The 17,868-nt window shown below is 38.6% G+C and overlaps 1 protein-coding gene across 1 annotated transcript in view; it reads right to left on the bottom strand.

Annotated features, from left to right (window-relative positions):
- Positions 1–17,868, bottom strand: part of GRID2 (glutamate ionotropic receptor delta type subunit 2) — a 743,546-nt gene that overhangs the window by 309,572 nt on the left and 416,106 nt on the right. Inside the window, exon 3 of the mRNA XM_064449954.1 lies at positions 3,820–4,104. Within this exon, the coding sequence (XP_064306024.1) occupies positions 3,820–4,104 (285 nt within the window). The remainder of the gene's footprint in view (positions 1–3,819; positions 4,105–17,868) is intronic.

Here is a 17,868-nt window from a genome sequence, read left to right as displayed (position 1 = left end):
GGGAGTTTTTAAAACAGAATGACATTGGGGAAATATCTCTTGACCCTGCAGAAAGACACATTTTCAATTACAAACAATTCTCTAACTCTCAGATAATGAAAGGAATCTATGATAGACTGCAAGACAAAAATCAAAACCCATTCAATTCACAGGATAAAAAACCCCCTATGATATTGATAAATTGACACATAAATGGTCACTGCCTGTTTTAAATGTGCAAGGGATCTGATTTAGCACAGTACTTACTTTGGATATGACCTGAATTTTACTGTAGGAAAATTTATTTTAAATATGAAAGGCACATTTTCTTTGACAGAGCAAAATTACTACTGGAAATAATTTCAGTGATAAAACTACAGTATTTTGTTATAAATTGTTAAATTAAATCACTATGCAAAGTAATTTCTCAGAAAGGAAAATATTGGAATTCTGCTGGTTGCTGGAACCAGTCAGTCTAACAATGTTTTCATTTTTTTTCAAATTTACAAAAAGATGGCAACAATGGGAAAAAAAAATAAAGGATTAACACATAGCAAAATCTGTATTCCCATTACTCCCCAATGCCGTTTACTGTTATGGAGACATTACTTAATGTTATGATACGCACCTTGAGAAGGAAAGATCACATAAAAAAACCACTGGGGCAAGAAATTGCTCTGTTTGCACAAGTGTCAGTTCTGCGGAGGACTGTGCAGAACATATCAATAATCTCTTCCTAATATGCAAGTGTTGATCTCCCACTTACTTTAATGTTTAATAATATTAGACATTTTAATGTAACATTTAGTAACAGCTGCATGCAGCTAAAATGAGCAAAGCTTCCAATCAGAATTTGATTTTAGGTCTGTATGAGCTGAGAAAAGAAATAAATCTCCTACTGTGGCAGATCCTCTCAGGCAAGCTGAGGAATGGGGCTGGGATCTTCCAGAGGGAATTGCAGCCACCCTTAGCTGCATTGACACCTTGACCAACGGGATGGCTTACCCCTGGACCTCACCCCGTGTCTGCATGTCTAGTCTCGATTTCTTTCTAAAGCAGGCACAGAAGCTAACAGCAATGTTCCCTTCCTCAAACTCTTCTGGGGTTCTTGGGCCATTGCTCTTTTATAAAACCCACATTGATGCTGGGCTTTTTTAAGTATTTCACATCTATAGACCCATCTAAATGAATGGCTTTCTCAAACACCACAGAAACATAGAATAATTAGAGCTGGATGGGACCTCAGGAGGTCACATAGTCCAACCTCCTGCTCAAAGCAGGGGGAATACTGAATTCAGACTTCTCCACTCTATAATCCTTTAACAAGTGATTCTAAGCTCCTCTTTTCACACCCTGAATTTCTCCTCTCCTCCCTCTATGCAAGCCCCTCTTTGGTCAACACAGAACCTGGGAAGAGATGATGTGCACTGCTATCATACTGGAAATGCTTTGAGTATATCAATAAAAGAGCAGGAAAAAGTAAGAAAGTGACATAATTTGTTAAGATTTATAATAAGCTCCTGGCAAGGTTGCTCTCTAGGGACTGATAAGAAAATAATGTAATAACAGGTACAAGGAAAACTACTGCTATAGATAAAAAAATGGGCTAAGAGGATTAAGAACAGGCAAAATACTGTGTCAAGCCTAATATTTCACCTGAAACAGGGTAGTGAGGAATTAGAGATGCATTCCAGTATGAGCAAGAGGAGGGACTGGAGGGACAGAGAGCGACTCTCATGGTAATGCAAATAACAAGTGGGGCCTCAGGTTAGAGATGATGAGCTGAAGCTTCTGCTTTCTTGTTCCATATTAAAAGTGGAGGAGGAGATAGTCAATGACATCAGCAACATAAAATTCTATAATGAAACTGTAGGAAGCATAAAGAGAATATAGAAACTGCTTGCTGCCCTAGGATGACTGTGGAAATCAAGGATTTGGCACAATTTTAAGAAACATTATATCTTTGCACAGATAATAGCCCAATTCAGAGTTGCAGGTTAACTCAAAAGTCAGGTTGCATTTAATATCTTTCTATTTTCATGGTATTAGTCCCAAATTACACACACACACACACAAAAAAAAAAAAAAGAAAAAGAAAAAGACAACACAAAGCCTCCCAAAACCCCACCAAAAAACCACTCAAAATACCCATTCCACACAAATGCTTAGAAAGGGGACAGACTGCTCAGTATATATTAAATGAAGACTTTTCTTTTTTTGCACCTTTTCCTGACGGGCATGATAGCGATCACTGATCAGGGTCAGATTACCAATCTGTTTTGGCCAGCATGACATTACTAACTACCAAGGTCAGAATGCCATAGAGGCTGGTGGAGACACTTAATATCTGCCACACGTCACATCTGGGGAGGATGTGTCACTGAAGGAGCTACTGGTCTGAAGCTTATTCCTTGCAGGCAGGCATCTGTGTTACACGAGTCACACCATAATGTGATTCTTATCCAGAAATCAAGGACAAAATGACATGGTGTCTGAACTGAATTCTCAAATTAAATAATGAAACCTGAATAATTTAAAACTAGTGTTTATGAATATAATTATTCAAAAATATTAACTGTAAAATTCGGTTGAGACTTGTAAACTCAAAATACATGCAAAAAGATATCTTTTGGCTGGCAAGATTATGACTGTCTTCATAGGTATTCTGGCACTTAAATGCACAAGCTCATAAAACATGAACAAAAATACTCCTTGCTGCAAGCTTTTTGGATGGGTTTTTTAGGTGTGTGTTCCTTATCCTATGGCTGGTGCTTTTAGATGCTGCTTTGTTATAAATAGGAACTCTCCTATTCATCATTTTCTATCTTTCTAATTTAAGAATTTATTATGTAGCCTGGGAACAAAAATCAATAACACCTGACCTGAATGAACCAGATATTATGCACAGCAAATCGCTGAAGTGAGCGTTTTTCCATAACTTAAAGATTTAGCTTTGAAAGTAAGTTTTAAAATGTTCACCCAAACCAGTCATGATTACTTATGAATAATGGATGCATGCGAAGAAAACAGGTCTGGTTTCAAAGCATTTTTTCCATAGAAAAAGGATCATAAAATTGGTTAGGTAATGGACCTATACTACAGGAATCTGTCCAACTCTCCTCTCAGAAAATAGAGGAAGAGAGGGAAAGAGAGAAAATATTTCCTCATAGAAAATATCTGTACCGAACTTGACTGAGTCACTGAGCTGGATGGCAGAGTCATGTGATGCCTCCCTGTATCACACTTACTCTATAACACAACCACCATCAATTCAGCACCTTTCAGGAACACTAAATGAACTCAAAAAAGAAGGAACATTGTCTTCTCCAGGCCCTCCTCCTCAAGTTCTTCACTCTACAGAAGTTCTCTCTACAAGTTTCACATATACGAGTAGCAGCTCATTCTATCCTGTCCTATATTCATCACCGCTTCAGCTTCTGGCTATCAAATATATGCCAACAGAAGAGATTCACCACACAAGAAATAATTCTACAGAACGTAAAATCTTACACTTTGCCTCTTGAATTATCATCTCATATTTCTATAGTCCAAAAAACAAAAGAGCTTGCTAAAAATTTTTACGGTTCATAAACACAGGCAGAATAGAAAGCCAGCTAAGTTCTCCAATTATCAGCTAACTCTAACAAAGAAATTATCAAATAAACCTGTAAATGTTGATGGATTTTAGAAACAGATTTCTCTGAGGTGCTGTGAAATGCTGACAGAACCGTAAATGTTCACAAGCAAAACAATCTACAGGGAGACTATAAAGATGTATTGTGACTGCATGCAACAGAATTATGGATTTGACAAAAATCACCCTGCTAAATAAATACTTACCATAGTCGTTATCATAAAAAATAATGAATTTCTGCCAGGCATATTCTGTGACCACCCTCAAAATGACATCATTTAAGTAGACAGGGGGGCGGACGGAGAGTGTGTAGTCATCATTGCGGTTACTCCTGGTGAGTCCGCAGCCACTCCTTGGCGTTCCTGCCGTTGAGCGCTGGATGAAGAGGTGAGGGATGTGCATGGCATCTGCCAGCGACTGCAGGGATCCTGCTGATGTGCAGCCAATGGAGCTGACAAGGGCCAGGATGCCTTGGTTCATCAGGTCACAGGCTGTAAGAAAACACAGAATTATTCAAGATGAGAGTGCTTCAGTGCATAGGGCCTATTTTGCTGTTGAAATGCAGATACTGGGAACTGAAACACAACAGGTTCTGTCTAGTGAAATATGGATAAAATTTTGCACATTAAGTAACTCAGACCTAGAATTCAGGAAAATCATGAGGCTTCTTTATTAACTTTGAGCTGTCTTGTGGTGAAAGCTAGAAGACTTCCCCATCCACCTTGCCCAGAAATTAATTATCCCTTGAAAATGATACCCACACCTGGGCCTTCTGAGGAACAGTAAGAACTGATGCCAGCTACCAAATTAACATGGCCACCCAAGGAGATAAGCACTCTTCAAAGTTTAGCACAACAGCTCCATGAACAGGATCTTTCCATTATACAGAGAAAACCTGAAGAAATAACTGCTCAGGCTTGCTGTCAACTTTTGAAGATAACTGAATACAATTATGTACATTAGCTTGTCCAAGAAAAACTGAGATGCTTTTGGGTTCTAAGAGATATATGCAGTAATCTCATGTAACTTATTTTTTCTTTTTCTTAAAAAAACCCCAAACCTAAACAACAACAACAAAACCACCCCAAACACAGAAAAACTAGTTTTATAAATAGCAAAATGTTTCTAAAATCAGTGAACAGTATATATATTTACTCTTCTCACTTCTGTAAGAAAGGCATGGAGTTGTTTATGCAAAAAATAACTCCTCACAACTAATGGTCCTGCTAATGAGGACTGAGTTACAGCAGACAGTCTGAAGCACAATACCAATGACATCCACATTAATACCAAAGGTGTTTATCACGATTAATGTTAATGCAATCAATAAATACCAAAAGAATTAATGATAAGTTTTGTAATTTTGAAGGATTACCCTGTGAAATAAAGCAGAGTAAAGTATTTATATTGGGTTTCTAACAGGCTTGAGAGCTTGAATGAAGAAACAACACAGGCTTGTAGCATAATTCCCCAGTGCACAACCAAGGCTAAATTTTGAAATACTCAGTTTGCCACTGGCAAAGCTACACGTGCAGTTAACCTGCATTTACAAATGTAAATTAGGTAGTGCGATGGTAAAAAATAATATGTATTTACATACGCATACCTAATACTAAACCCTGCAATTACTTATTTTGCAGGAACATTCTGCACATACAACAGGTGCAGCCAAAAACAAGAAACCCACATGTGAGAACATATTTCCTTAAAAATATGAAAACATATTTTAGCGCCAGACCTGTTGTCTCATATCATATGGCTCTTACTCACAGTGAGTAATGTTTTACTCCTCAAACACTTATTGATCTCAGTGGGAACATTTATAGCATGAGGAATGGGGTTCTGCGTTCAGGCCCATGTGGTGCTTGACTTCGTAGGTCAAGGACAGCACCACAGGTCATGAATGTAGAGAACCACCTTCTCCTGAAGCCAGTGCATTACTCTCATTAAGATACAGAGATCTGGAACATGCCGTGGTGGATTCCCAGGGTGCACTGATGCCACTGAGGCTCCACTTGATGGGAACGCTTCTGAATTCCTTCATGCAGATAAATATGGGAGGGCAAGTGTTCCCACAGAGAGGTTTCAAGTGTTTTGGTTTAGGATAAAGTGTTCTCTCTGTATATGCTCGGAATAGATCTCAGCTTTTGGTCCAGCTTCTGGGCTTCAGAAAGGTAATACATTTTCAATAACCAGAAATATCCTTTTGCAGAAAAGTACCAAATATCATTGAAAACTGGACAAAAAAACCCCATCAGTATCTCAAAAGTTTCTAATATTCAGAACATTTCAAAACAATCTTATTAGCTATTCATCTTTTATGCTGCTTGTTTACATTCTTTGTCATCACTTTTAATAAAGATAAAAGGCTTGTCAAGTTATCTTTTTAGGGAGATGCCAAATCTCTTTCCTGATACGGTTCTTCTGCACCAAGTACTGCAATATCTAGGTTGCATATCCCAATGAGAATGCTACTACTTGAGAAACAAACTATTTTTATTGACGTATTGTTCAATCAATAAACACCTGTAGCTATCTATGCCAATAGATATCCTTATATCCAGATATCAACAAACAAATAAAATTGATAGATTTTGCAAAAGCCTTCTTTTAATTCAATACAAATTTGAGTCTAAGTGGTTCTGATGCCACCTGTTTGAATAAAATATGTAGCATGACCCTCCAGTCTCTCAAACATGACTTTTAAAAATATAGCAGAGTCAGACCACATTACAAAAATTGCTTGAACAATGTCTAAACTTTCACCCCTACTTTCAGACCAAGAATAACCCATACACTCCCTGTAATGCTATGAAGTGGGAAACACGCTTTTTGTGAAAATTGTTATTGAAACATGAAGGGGAAGAAAACAGCATGGAACATTTAGCTCCACAGGGCCAAATGCTAATACTGGCAAACAAACTGAATAAAGGATTAAAATCATCTCTCTTGACACTGCACCACATTTGTTACAATAGCCTCAGGACTGAAGTTGCCCATGTGGCTCTTTCTTCCATGATACACTTATGAGAATCGTGTGTGCTGGATGGGGGAAATATGCACTTAATTGTGCTCACAAATGGACCTTATTCCTGTACACCTAGAGACTATTTAATATACAGAGAATTAGCTGTTGGAGAAAGGGCTGTTATCTCAGAGGCAGCTTTTCTAGAAAATGAGTGCATGAGTTGCAGAGTTTGCCTCTGAGTCAGCATAACTGGATTATTCTTCAGATAGAAGTATAATTTCTACAAATATACACATACAAAGTAAAACCTTTGATGATGATATGTCAAACTATCATGTATGATATTCACATTGCTTAGACAAGCCGAACTTCTGTTGGCTTCAGTGAAAGAGTTGATTGGTAAAAAGCATAAGGATGAGGTCTACATGTCATCTTAACCCTTCCCCCCCCCCCCAAGAGAAAAAAAAGCTCTATTGAATCCTTTTCCTAGTGATCCAAATCATTCAACTGTATCTTATTAATTGACTGAAAGTTCTAGTTCAAACCTATTTGAAATCCTGGTCACATTCCTTCTTGAGTCTGAAATATCCAAGTCATATTTTGTTCCATGTGCATTAAAAAAAACCAGAACACCACAAAACACACACAGATATATATAAAAAAAAGACTTAAATGTTACCTTGCCATTCAAAACTCTGTTGCAATTTAATTTACTATGACCTCCCTAGAGATTGTATTTCCAAGCTGGTATTTAGTCTACTGCCAATATGATCTTGGAATATTAGTTTACCATTAAGTAGAGAAAGAAAAATATTGCTGTGTCTTTTAAGACCTCAGGATAGTAGAAATGTCAAATTCAAATGGACTTGTACATAGCTCCACTGCAAGTATAACAAAGAAGCAACAGAAGATTAGTAATAGTGTTTATAAAACACTACTGTTTCATAGAATAAGTTATATTTAAACACAAGTTGTCCAGACATTAATTTGCCTTCATAACCGCCAGATAGCAGATGCTATTAAAAACTGGATCTTCACCAGCTAAAGGAATAAAACTGATCACAGAATTTTACACATTGTGTAGAGAGAATATTAGGAACATCTATAAAATAATTTAAAAGTTTCTCCATTGTAGATATACATAGAGACGGTCTCATGTATAGCACACACTGGTATGCACCCAGTGTTACATTTAACTCTTGTCCTTCTCAAAATGCAAAGTTACTGAACTTCTAACATTGGTGAGCCAATCACCAGTAACAAAAAGAGCCATCTTTTAGAGTAAAATCTCTTCTAAGTCAGTTTGGCATGACGTCTAAAGAAAATAAAAAACCTGATTTTGTGTTCACTGTGGTATTTTTAAAAAATAAAGACCATAGCAATGCAATTTGAGATAAATAATTTACATCTAGGCTACTAGCTTGTATAAGTACTTCCAGCAAAGCAGAATTTAAATCACTATAGTTACAAATGTGTCCCTAAAAAGTGTTCTCTGTAAAATGGAAACAATAGTAGGTCCTAAATAACTACTAGTTGCTGTAATTAAAAGAAAAAGTAATTCTATAATTAAAAGCAAACTTAAAAGCAGATGCAGGAGTAAAAAGGACTAAAATAAAGACTACTAAGATTTAACTGTTGCTATGAATGTGAGCATTTTCTTACTTATTTATTATCAGGAAGGAAAAGGAAGAAATCATTACAAATCACCCTCATACATCACAAGCTGATGAGCCAAAGTGAAAAAAATTAGTATAACCTCTCTGGAGTCTTCAGTAACAGCTTAATTTTCCTCTCATTTAAGTGTCTGGTATAGCAAAGTCAGACCAACTCTTAACATTATGTTTTTGAAAATGCTATATGTTGTGCATAACAAGTGGGTAGTATTCCTTTAAATCATCAGAGATGTGTTTGCGGGTCACTTACATCTTCTGTAATTTAGAAACTGCCAGGCTTCTTCCAGAACAGTAGTGTTGTTTGACTGATTATATGTTGAGCGAACAGATCTAAACCCAGTTTCCAGAGCCCTGGTCCCATGGGCCTTACTTGGACACCCCAGTGTCATTCTCCTGGACATCCTTTTCAAAGCCAGCATCATTTCAGTCTCTCTGCTCCTGGATGTTTTCCACGTTACCCATGTAGAATAGTGCCTCAAAGCTATTTAGCTGAATGTGAAGCTGGGGGGAAAAAACCTCTCTTCACGGATATCTCTGTTTTGGGATGGAGAGTGAAGGGTTATAAACAGTATTTTCCCTGTGTATCTGCTCTGTGTTTTGGAAGTACTCCAAGGATGCTGAAACCAGGAAGGCTCCATACAACTGAGCCAAACTAGCTTTCCCTTGATTTCTGTAGAAGGAGAGTACAGCCTTTCCACAGAAACTTTATCTTCTTACACTCTTTTGAGGTCTGTACAATTCACCACCAGAGGGATCACAGGTTACCTGGAAGGATACTCAGGTTCTTTCACCATTTCAGCAAAATAGCCAGGAACCTACAATCCAGTCAAAGGTCAGGGAGAAAAATCTAGTCTATAAGAACCTCAGATTTTCCCCATACATTAGGCATGAAGAGAGTATTTACAGATTTATTAACACATTCTGAAATTAATCATTCTTTCCATCATCCTATTTGTACTAATCCACATCCAAATTGGGATAAGCAGCTGATCCAAGGGGCAAAATACAACATCAGGTGACTTGAGCACCTAATAAATGGGTATTAGGCAATCAGAACTTCTATGTAGCTTTGAAAATATAAGCTACTATTTCTTGATTTGCTCCTCAAATCCTTTCTTAGTTTCAATATGCTGATGAAGACTGAAAGACTGTAGCGTACAAATTCCCTGTTGCAAAGGGTAAGGAATAAGGTCAAAGTCTGGACTTCTGAGGTGTTCTATTTCCTCCCCATCAAGTAGCCATTCTAACCACAACGCAATTTTTTTGGCCTTTATCCGTCACCTTTAAACAACAGTCCCAAAATATTAATGAACTCATTGTGGAAAGATTATGTATTCACACAAAAAAATGCTATGAAAACTTACAAGAACTTTAAACAGATAAACCACAGGTCTTTTTGTTTGGTGTTCATAATCTCAGATGCAGGATGTAAGGATAAATTGTGCTTATGAGAACCATGATCAAGTGGAGCTTGGCCTCAAACTTTCAATAAATCTTTTTAGTCACTTTTATAGCAATTCTGCTCTTGCAAATTATTTTTCCTTCATAACACAATGGTTCATCCCAGACTTAGAACTGAATTATTTCAAGATGAGTGACAGCACATTTCTAATATATCCTGAAAAGTATTCAGAAGGAAAGAAGGGTAAGATGAAGGGGGGGAGGAAATGTTATTGAGTGGATTTTAAAGAATATTCTCCCCTGCAATGCAGGTAACAGAACCTATCCTGTCCCTTTTCTTGATAAGATTACAGAAAGCCACTTCATTTACCTCCTCCCTATAAACATTAGCCCACCTCCCCCTCCCCTCCACTATATTTATACACAGCTTGGACTGCTAACAGTATTTTAAATTCACTTGTAATTAACCTTTAAGGGATTTTAGTTTGTCCTGACTGTAATACAAACTTGTGTTTGAGTTTTAACAGCTGTGCTTCCTAAGCCTTGGGATTTCTTTGTTTGGAAAAAATAATCCAAACTTCTGATATCTAAAAGTAAAAAAATATTACCAGAGAACGCATTTGCATCTCTGTTGCACAAAACACCACAACCACTTTCAGATGTTTTTACTGAAAAGCATTTTGTGAGAGTTTTTCTGGGTCAGATTTCTTCCTGTATACAAGTTTTGCCAATTACGGTAACGTTATATCCATCACATTAAAACATAATAATTCATCTGAGCCCTGAAAAAATAAACTAGAAGTCTCACAATTTTGGAGGCACGCAAGGTATATATACCAAAGGTATTTTGACACCACCTCTTGCAGGATGCAATGGCAGAGCTTGAAAGAAGGGCAGCTTGCAAAAGCTACCAAGTGGACCGCTCCACAAGTTCTTTTTGGACAAAAGTCCAGATTTATCTATTTTTTCCTGCAAGCCAACCTGCAGCTCTTCTGTTCAATTCCAGAGGCACATGGGGGGCATGTGTCTTTCCAGAGTACCACACCAGGCAGACAAACAGCAGTACAACTTCTTATACTTACATTTTTCAAATTTGGCTTCACTTGGTACTCAAGAGTTGCGCCTGGGTTTTGTCACAGAGGAGACCCTCAAAGAAGGGCTCCTAGCCCTTCAAGAAGCCTGAACTGCTTTGAAAAACATTTAAAAGCCTCCAACTTTTAAAGAAGTTACACAGCCATAAGTCTTCACCTGAAGAACGGCTTCAACTGCCTCCTCTGTAGCACATGAACATGAGCATACTCCCCAAAAAGTGCCCCAGCTTTTCAGGGTGCCTATGGTTGAGAGGTAAAAGAGGCTGTAGTGCTGACAGACCTGGAAAGAGGAGACTGTGCTAGCCAGTACTCTTGTAAAAAGGTTCGATATAAGCGTTAATGGATGAAGAGGGGCAGGGAAAGGAGGTTAAAGCAATTAAAGCCAGGCTGTGACATTCATTGGAGAAAGGGCTAGAGACACATCACAAAATTGACCTCTAGGATACTGGCATCCCAACAGGGATGTTTACCTGCAAAGTTAACGTAGCCCATTGAAAAATAAGGAATGCAGGGAAATTCAGGCCTAGATTCCAAGATTGACTTCAAAATCCTCCCTTTTTTGTGCTGATCCCTCATCGACACAAGCCAAATCTCACCTACTGCCAGCCTCTTTGCTCAGAGTATTGCATGAGGAATTTCCATTCATCCATTCAGCAAAATAAAAACTTTTCATTTCATGTGTAGCCATTGGTAGATTACACTTGATTACCTATTTAATGATGATGCATATATTACTCTAGTCTACTGTGCAACAGCCTCCATCACTTACTTTGTTCATCCTTGCCCTGTTGCCGAATCTTTTAATTTCCCTAACCAGCGCTGTTTGAGAAGTTATTAAGCAGCACATAGTGTCTGATACCTTTTCTAATAGCTCTGCCTGCTGCAGAGCAGACAATTGCTGCATAGAAGCAATTATATGGAAACAAAAAGGCTGAGTCTTAAAGCAGCTTAATATAAAATTAAAGACAATTTTATCAAAAGATAACATCCTGATAAAATCATAGGGATTTACTCTACTTCTGTGCTCTCTGAAAGTCTATGTAGAAGTGTTGGGGAAAAACATCAACAACAAAACCTGTTTAAACCTTGAGAATCAACAATTCTCTTTTTACAGACTTGCTCAAAACAAGCCAGGGCAACATTCTTGTAAAGAGAATAAAACACTGAACTTGATGCCATTTGACAAAAATTACACTTTCATTGCCACCTCTCAGTCAGATTGTCAGGCAATTTTCCCTTCCAGCTTTTTTATCTCAGATCTAACTTTACCTTCCTATCTGCTTTTTCTTTGCCTGAACATTGCAGAATGTTGGCTTTCATTCTCCCATCGCCTATTCTCCCTCTCTCCTTAGGATCTGCTCCAGCCAGGCAAAGCAACTTTCTCTGCCTCTTCATGTTTCCTCCTCCACCTCTTCTTTTTTTAAATTTTTTTTCACCACCTACTTCACCCCATCTCTTCCAATGTCAAGAAACAAGATCTGGAGGACTTGGCACTGGACTGAGAATCTGAAGGCTCATATCCCAGTCACACCTCTGCCATTACTTAGTTGCATGACTAATTTTGGATAAGTAATCTGATTTCTCTTATGCTTCGGCGATTATGATACTTTGACACATTTGTAAAACACTTTTGCATGATCTAAATACAAAGGATTACATTTGTGTTTCCCCCCAAACCATTTTTTCCAAGGTTAGAAGGCCCATTTCTTAGCATCATTCACACTGCCAGAAGTTCCTTTACATTCCCCTTCTTTTCTGAACACTCACATTTCAGAGTTCCCCTTTCTTGCCCAAACTATTAGTATGGAGACCACAGGCTCTGCTGGAGAGATGCAGTGCGAAGCACAATACCACAACCTAGTCCAGGGCAGACAAAAGAACACACAGCTGGTAGCATTAGTTTAATTGGAAGCCCTACAATGGGAAGAGCTGCCTGTGCTGCCCTGGATGAGCTTGGCATTCACCCAAGCACAGATATTACTGAACAATACTGCTCAGAAATAAGACCGTCCCCCAAAGGAAAAGCAATCTGTGAACAGCAGTCTGGGGGAGCTTTCTTTCCTACAGTGCAAACAGCAAACATTCAGGGAATGTTCTGCAAAGGGGACAGTAAAGCAACTTTTTTTTTTTTTGGTGTGGTGTTGTAGAGAGGGGAAAGTATTTCCGTAAACAAAAAGAGGCACATATTTAATTCCCTAAAAAAAGAAAAAAAAAAAAAGATGCAATTCTACTAGACAAGTGAATCAAACAGAGCAATTTGAAGAGCAAACAATACTAAGACCAGATCTTGCATTTGCCATGAAAGTGGGAAACAGACTCTACACCAAGATAAAAGAAAGCAAGGAAGACAGTACATCAGTTGCAGAAAATACATGGGTGTGAAAAAACTGAAAAGTCTGTAGGAGTTCAGAACATCAGTTCCATTAGCAACTTAGCCACTCAAGAAAACCTTAGACGAGTCAAAACAACCATCACCATTATTATTTGCTAAGAATAGACATTGTGCTTATTTCGCTGACTGACACAGAATAACAACCATGACAAGAATAAAAATATCAGCTACCTTTTATAGAACACTTTTTTATTTGTAGCTCCAAAAATGCTTTGCAAAGAAGCTCAGCACCTTCATCTCTATTTCACAGAAGAAAAAAACCAGATGTGCCACGGCGAATTACTTGCTCAAGGTCAGAAAGCAAAGCAAGGAAATTGTTTTCCATGCCAAGATAAAACATGCACAAAAGCTGGAAACCAAGTCTTTTGTTGCAACTTTTCATTGTTTGTTTTGCGAATTATTGTGCCATTGAAAGAGTTTTATGTTCTGAGCCCAATATTACTAAGCTTTATGAAGGAAAAGTATTTGAGAGGCAAGTTGATGTAGCCTACACCAACAGGATTAAGTGACAAAGAGTTTCAGATGCACGGTGACCCCAGAGCAAAAGCACTGTTGATTATCAGGTACAGGGGCCACATGCCACAATATTAAGACACAGGCATGCACGTAATGGGGAATGAATGAGGTAAATAAAAGCAGAGCGGTAGGTGGGAGACAAAGTCTTGGCAGATAACACAGAATGACAGCAGAGGTGGGAACATACTATAAGTAGAAGTATTCAGTAACAGAGTAATCACTTCACAAATAAAATTACAGATAGGGTGTTCAAGTGAGACGAAATGTACGGTATTGAGGTAAGAGGGGGGAGAAAACCCATGCATGGAAAACTCAGCTCCTGGGAAATAAACAGTCATGATCAGGTATTTTGGAGAAAGGCATAAACTTGTATCAGACTGTGTATCTGGCACCAGCGACAAAGGAATCCAGCATCTCAGCTTGTATTACTTAAAAACACCCTCAACATGGTTTCATACCTGACATGCAGTGTGACTGTTCCTAACCACCTCAGATAAGCTATATATTCACTAACAACCACATAAGATAGTGAAACCCCAAACACCACATTTATTAAAAATGGTTGAGGTTGCAATGCTTATATAACTAATATATGAATTCAGAAATGTTAAAACAGTTCTAGTGGAAGGCATGGGGGTAGCAAAAAAGAGAACCCACAGGTTTTCGCAAGGAACGGCAATAAAGGAATATGAAGAGTAAAGGGACATAATCACAGCTTTGAGGTCATAGAGAAGGATGCTAAATGTAAGCCCATAAGTGATGAGGCAGTGAGATTTGCAGTTGGGAAGTAACAAATCCATTTAGACATCAAGGAGGAGGATGCAGGTTGCTGCAATGTGGGAGTAAGGAAGAGAGCAGAAGATACAGCAAGGAGGCCAGTGACAGTGGTACTGTAACAGCAGAAGTGCTAGATAGCCAATGTGTTGATAAATATGTCAGTTAAAAGGGCACTGAGGAAAAATCGGCTTGGTGCATGTTATAGACAAAGGAGCAGCAGGGCTTGGCAGCAGCCTCAGCATATGAAAAGAAGGAGAGAGAAGACAAAATGTGCCTAAGTCTGAGAGTCTATTTTTGCTCTCTTACTCCAGGAATAATAATGGTGCAGTGTTCCTTTGGTGCCAGTTGCAACCTTTTACTGAGATTGCTTTGACTTTAATGGTTGCAAGAGATGCCAGGAAAAGAAGGTAATGCGGCTTTTCTTTTCCCTTGACTTTCCAATGTCACAGAAAAAGAAATTTGCATAACTCCGAAATGGAGAATATACATTTTCACTAAGGAGCATTTGGGCAATGCAAAACACTTAACCTTAATTGGAAGCAGCAGTTGTTCTAAAATGCGCACACCATGGTAAAACAGGATTGCCAGGAGATTTAAAACCCATGTCTGACAATGAGGGACACATGTCCAACAAAAGGCATACCCAACCAACTATCAGAAATCAGTTGACAGGAATCCTATTTGGAATCAGAGACAAAGCTTCCCTTTGCCTATAAGTAGTATTTTAGAACTATATCTCTCCCTGACAAACACAAAAACATGTGCAGAGGAAAAAACAATGGGTCTCCACTTCCAAAACTGGAGCAGAAGTAGCCTTCCACAGCCTGTATAGTGCAGAGGCAGCAGTGCCATGTGCAGGAGGATCACGTAGAGTGAAGCAGTATGAACTGCTGAGTCTGCTCACTTGCTTTTCCCTCAAATGGAAGTTACAATTTTCTCCCTAGCTCTCTTAAAAACTTTTAATTGTTATTGAATCTAAGCACCAGCGCTCACTGCGTCATTTCAGATACCTGCAACTTTATTCCTTCATTGCAGTCTCCAGTCCTGTGGGCGCAGCATTTCACGTAGTGACATGATTTTCTCCCCTTTCTCCAGCTCTTTCATGAAATGCACTGCCACAATAACTCCATACAAGAGTATTGACTCCACTGCAGAATTCTGCCTTCTTGGCACATTTGCTCATTTTGCATTGGTATCACCTCAGGAGTTTCAAGCGAGTTGGTCTGTCGCTACTGGATGTGAATGAGAGGGGAACCAGACCTACTGCATGTTTCAAGAGCTCCTGGTTGTAGATTGCAAAGTATCATTCCTTTCAGCCTGCTTTTTCTGTGCAACATCAGAGGGGAGGCACAAAGCTCAGGGATGTTTGCTTCTTACATCAAGTGCCTCTGGGACGTCACACCTGCATGTTTAACTCCAGTACCATGTTCTGTGCCCATGTGGAAAAAAGGATCCACCATCATTTATCTTGCAAGGATGCCCTGAAACCAGCACTAAACCAGAGTGCTACATACTGCCGTCTGATCTGCAGTACTATAGATGCCATGCCAAAGGAGAGCAAAAAGGCAAAAAAGAGAAAAGAACTGGCATAAGCAGTATTCTTTGCATTCAGGCATGTCCAATACTTTATGAAAGCAAGGAAGTGCAGTTATTCCCATTTTACCACAGTATCTGAAGTATATAACAGATTAAGCAGCACACCTCTGAAAAGCTGGTGCTAGAAAACACAAGTCTGTGTTCTGCCCAGTACTCAGGTAAGCAGTAAAAGGCTGGTCCATTTATATGTAAGCAGCATTCTAAGTGCCCGAGTCTGCTGTTTGAATCCTGCATGCACAATAGGAAAAGTGCTGAAGTTTAAAAAAAAATATTTCTTTAGGACTGAATAAAGCACAATTTTCTTAGTAATGTGAGCACTGCCAAGGGCATCATAGTAATGCCTACATGGTCGTTCTGCCATTGGGCTGGCCTGATCAAAGAACAGGCACTGCCTACCCCTCCCACTGCATCCCATTAGTGTGCGGCAGGAGGCGTTCCACGAAAAGAAGGAAAAAGGTCGGTTTTCAGAAATTTAATTACAGCTAAACTAGCTGCCAAGAGTAAATAATTTCATAATGCATTGTAGCGCATGAGTTTGCATAATTCTAGTACATTATTCTATTGTCTATAAGTCAGTTTCTGCAGAATTTGTATAAAACAGGAGGCTTAAGCTTAGCAAATAGCCTTGATCTCATTTCACCAGTTTTGAAAGGTGTGAAGTTTTCTGACTTTTCCAAGAGCTCTGCCTGATCTTCACCTATGAATTAGTGGGGAAAGAGCCAAGTACACTTTGCCATTTCTCAAGTTCCATGCAATCGATTATTTTCCTTAGTTAGTAGGGGAATTTCAGACTGCTATACACTATGGCACTGTTAGTTAGCTTGCATTTTCCTCTCATTCTTCCCCACCCCTACCCCCCTGGCTGCTTTTGATACCAGCTTATCTTTAATAGCAATATAGTCGATACACCAAAAGTTTTTTTAGGAATTAGATGCAAGCATTTTCTTATTTTGTAGGTCTGCAGCACCCATACACACAAATATGTATCTATACACAGAAAATACACCACATGACTATCTCCAACTTCTCCTTGTGCACAGCAATCTTGTGGGACAAGCAGCACGGGCCAAATACAAACCCAAGAGAAACAGACAGGCTTCAACTTTAAGAACTCAGTCTCTATCATTTATGAAAGCTGCCTGCATTTCTAAAGCCTTTAAAGTCATCCAACCTGAGAAAAAGACTAAGATGAGTGCTTTGTAAAGCTTCGATTAACACAGGTCCATATTTAGTATTAGTGCAAGAGATGACCCAAAATCCAGTGATTTTGTCCCCGCAATAGAAAATGAAAGCCTTTTCTAGCCTGAAATTGACACGTTTGAATAATGCAGCTTTCATTCCTTGTTATTTTGTATGAGGGCAGATGAGCAATGTCAAATACCATGGAATAAGATGATTTGCACAGAAGTTTAAAACACATAAGGACCGTCACTTTACCACACTTCCCAAAGTAAGAAATAAAGTGGTAGACAGACCAAGGAGGGGGAGGTGGGTAAAAATATTCTTTTATTCTCAGTATCACTGCCATTACTAGAGCCAAAATCAAACACTTAAAATCCAGGGATGCTAAATAAAGAATACAAAGAGTAAGCCTAGTATCTTGATGCATCTCTAAGATTTGCAAACAGAAACTGGTAGTGTATTTAAAACAGAAAAATAAAACCGAAACAAAAAAAAAAACCCAACACACACAACACCCAGCCCTTTTCTCAGTCTTTATCTATTTGAAAAATAAAGAAATGGTCCTGGAAATGCAGTAAAAAGCCCTGCTTAAAGCAGTTTTCCCACTAATTTAGCAGTCTCAACAGTTTATTCTGGTAAGAAATGCTTTTTTTCCTATC

The sequence above is a fragment of the Phalacrocorax carbo genome, chromosome 4 (assembly GCF_963921805.1).
Source record: "Phalacrocorax carbo chromosome 4, bPhaCar2.1, whole genome shotgun sequence".
In the NCBI taxonomy this organism is placed as follows: domain Eukaryota; kingdom Metazoa; phylum Chordata; class Aves; order Suliformes; family Phalacrocoracidae; genus Phalacrocorax; species Phalacrocorax carbo.
Note: the sequence above shows the minus strand (reverse complement) of the source record. Positions and strands in the feature narration are given on the sequence as shown.